The sequence below is a fragment of the Austrofundulus limnaeus genome, unplaced genomic scaffold (assembly GCF_001266775.1).
Source record: "Austrofundulus limnaeus strain Quisiro unplaced genomic scaffold, Austrofundulus_limnaeus-1.0 Scaffold337, whole genome shotgun sequence".
Classification (NCBI taxonomy): domain Eukaryota; kingdom Metazoa; phylum Chordata; class Actinopteri; order Cyprinodontiformes; family Rivulidae; genus Austrofundulus; species Austrofundulus limnaeus.
The window spans coordinates 451,069-453,338 of NW_013952739.1; the positions used below are offsets into that span (position 1 = coordinate 451,069).

Consider the following 2,270-nt stretch of genomic DNA (forward strand, 5'->3'; position numbering starts at 1 on the left):
GGCACCAACAGGTAGAGGGTCGGCACCAACAGGTAGAGGGTCGGCACCAACAGGTGGAGGTGTTACCTGGTATGGAACGATGCTCTCGTGGGCCGTCCCCCAGCGTTGCGCCTCCTTCCCTGCATTCAGGTAATTAGCTGCTATGTGGCTGAGACAGGACACCTGCAGAGACAGGATGAGACAGAGAGACAGCATCTGAGGGACCTGGTTCCAGAGGTCAGAGGTCACCTTCAGACCTGTCACCTCTTTAAACCAGCAGCTGATTATTTACGTTTTTCTTAAACAAATAAATCTGTTTAATCAGTTGAGTTATTTTTGAACCTGGTGTTGACCAGGTCAGAGATTATAGGTCTCGAGTTTAATTTAGTTTTTCATTTCAAACTTTATTAATTTCTTTAAAAAAAAACAAATGTAATTCTATGTACAATAAAAAAGAAAATACAAATAAAATGAAATGAAAGTTGGCAGAGAGAAGAAAAAAGCTTAGAATTTAAAGACGAGAACTTTAATTTTATTATTTTACAAAGTAAATAAAGTGTTTGAGCTCCTTTAAAGTCTGGATGTGTCCATGAGACAGAGAGAAGCAGAGCAGTTTCATGACCACCCATGAAGAGGAGCGCTCAGCGTTCTGACAGAAACTCAATCTTTATGAGTCCAGTCTGCGGCTGCTGGGTTTTATAGGAGCATTTAATCCAGACCTGGATGAAGGTCTGGCTCAGTCTGAAACAAGTCCAGAAACATGAAGTCACAGGTTTCAGGTCAGTAAAGGTCTGACTCTTTAACTGGAGCTTTGGGTCTGTTTAGATGAACAGATCACTCAAACTCTGACTTTATTCTGCTGATTGTTTCAGGAGGTACAACGTTACACACTGCATTATGGTTTTTCTTTGATTATTTTCTGATTATTTTCTGATGTTTTGATGGAGGAACGAGAGGAAAGTGTGATTAGAAGCAGCATCATGACGGAGCAGACAGGATGAAACTCACCTGGGTGGTTCTGTCCATCAGAACTCTGTTTACAGACCAACATGATTCTGTTTAGAGTGGAAAACCCACAACAGGGCCAGGCTGAGCAGGACTCCACATGTGGACCAGACCTGAACCACAGTCCCAGAGAATACCCAGCATCAATCAGGAGGTATTTAATCAGACCAGGGTCCAGACCAGGGTTCAGACCAGAGATCAGACCAGAGATCAGACCAGGGTTCAGACCAGGGTTCAGACTAGAGATCAGACCAGGGTTCAGACCAGGGTTCAGACCAGGGTTCAGACCAGAGATCAGACCAGGGTTCAAACCAGGGATCAGACCAGGGATCAGACCAGAGATCAGACTAGAGTTCAGACCAAGGTTCAGACCAAGGTTCAAACCAGGGTTCAGACCAGAGTTCAGACCAGAGTTCAGACCAGAGATCAGACCAAGGTTCAGACCAGAGTTGAGACCAAGGTTCAGACCAGAGTTGAGACCAAGGTTCAGACCAGAGTTGAGACCAAGGTTCAGACCAGAGTTGAGACCAAGGTTCAGACCAGAGATCAGACCAGAGTTCAGACCAGGGTTCAGACCAGAGATCAGACCAGAGTTCAGACCAGGGTTCAGACCAGAGATCACACCAGGACCAAGAATTTAACATATCTCACATGAAACCAACTACAGTCAAGAACCCCTTTGAGCTGAGACCCAAAGAGACTGAGAACCTGACCCCTCTGAACTCCATTCGGTTCTTTAATCTGTTTAAAAATCTAAATTCTCTTTTGAAGAAACAAACTCAGGAGAAGAGCTGAACTCTGTGGTGTCGCAGTGAAAAACTCAGGACACATAAAACAGTTTTAAAAGCATTGCTGTCACACAAGCAGCTCATCAGAACGCTGTAGACCAAACACACCACGGGACCACAGACCAGGGTCCAGACTCCAGCCTGGTCCCATCGCTCCCCGCTGAAAGACGAGTCATTTGTTTAAACTCTGAGAAAAACTGACAGTTCTGTTTGTTCAACTTTTGAGAATAAATCAAGTGTTTGAATCTCTGCAGGTTATTAGTTCAGTTTCTCACACAGACACAGGAAAACAGCTTCAACAGTGAGATTTACTGCAGACCCTGAACACAACACAGAACCCTGAACACAACACAGAACCCTGACCACAACACAGAACCCTGAACACAACACAGAACCCTGACCACAACACAGAACCCTGACCACAACACAGAACCCTGAACACAACACAGAACCCTGAACACAACACAGAACCCTGAACACAACACAGAACCCTGAACA

General features: G+C 44.9%; 1 protein-coding gene across 1 annotated transcript in view; it reads right to left on the reverse strand.

The window, feature by feature from the left end:
• The window catches only part of sugct (succinyl-CoA:glutarate-CoA transferase), a 16,202-nt gene that overhangs the window by 11,803 nt on the left and 2,129 nt on the right, over nt 1-2,270 (reverse strand). The window contains exon 7 of the mRNA XM_014022603.1: nt 67-162. Within this exon, the coding sequence (XP_013878057.1) occupies nt 67-162 (96 nt within the window). The remainder of the gene's footprint in view (nt 1-66; nt 163-2,270) is intronic.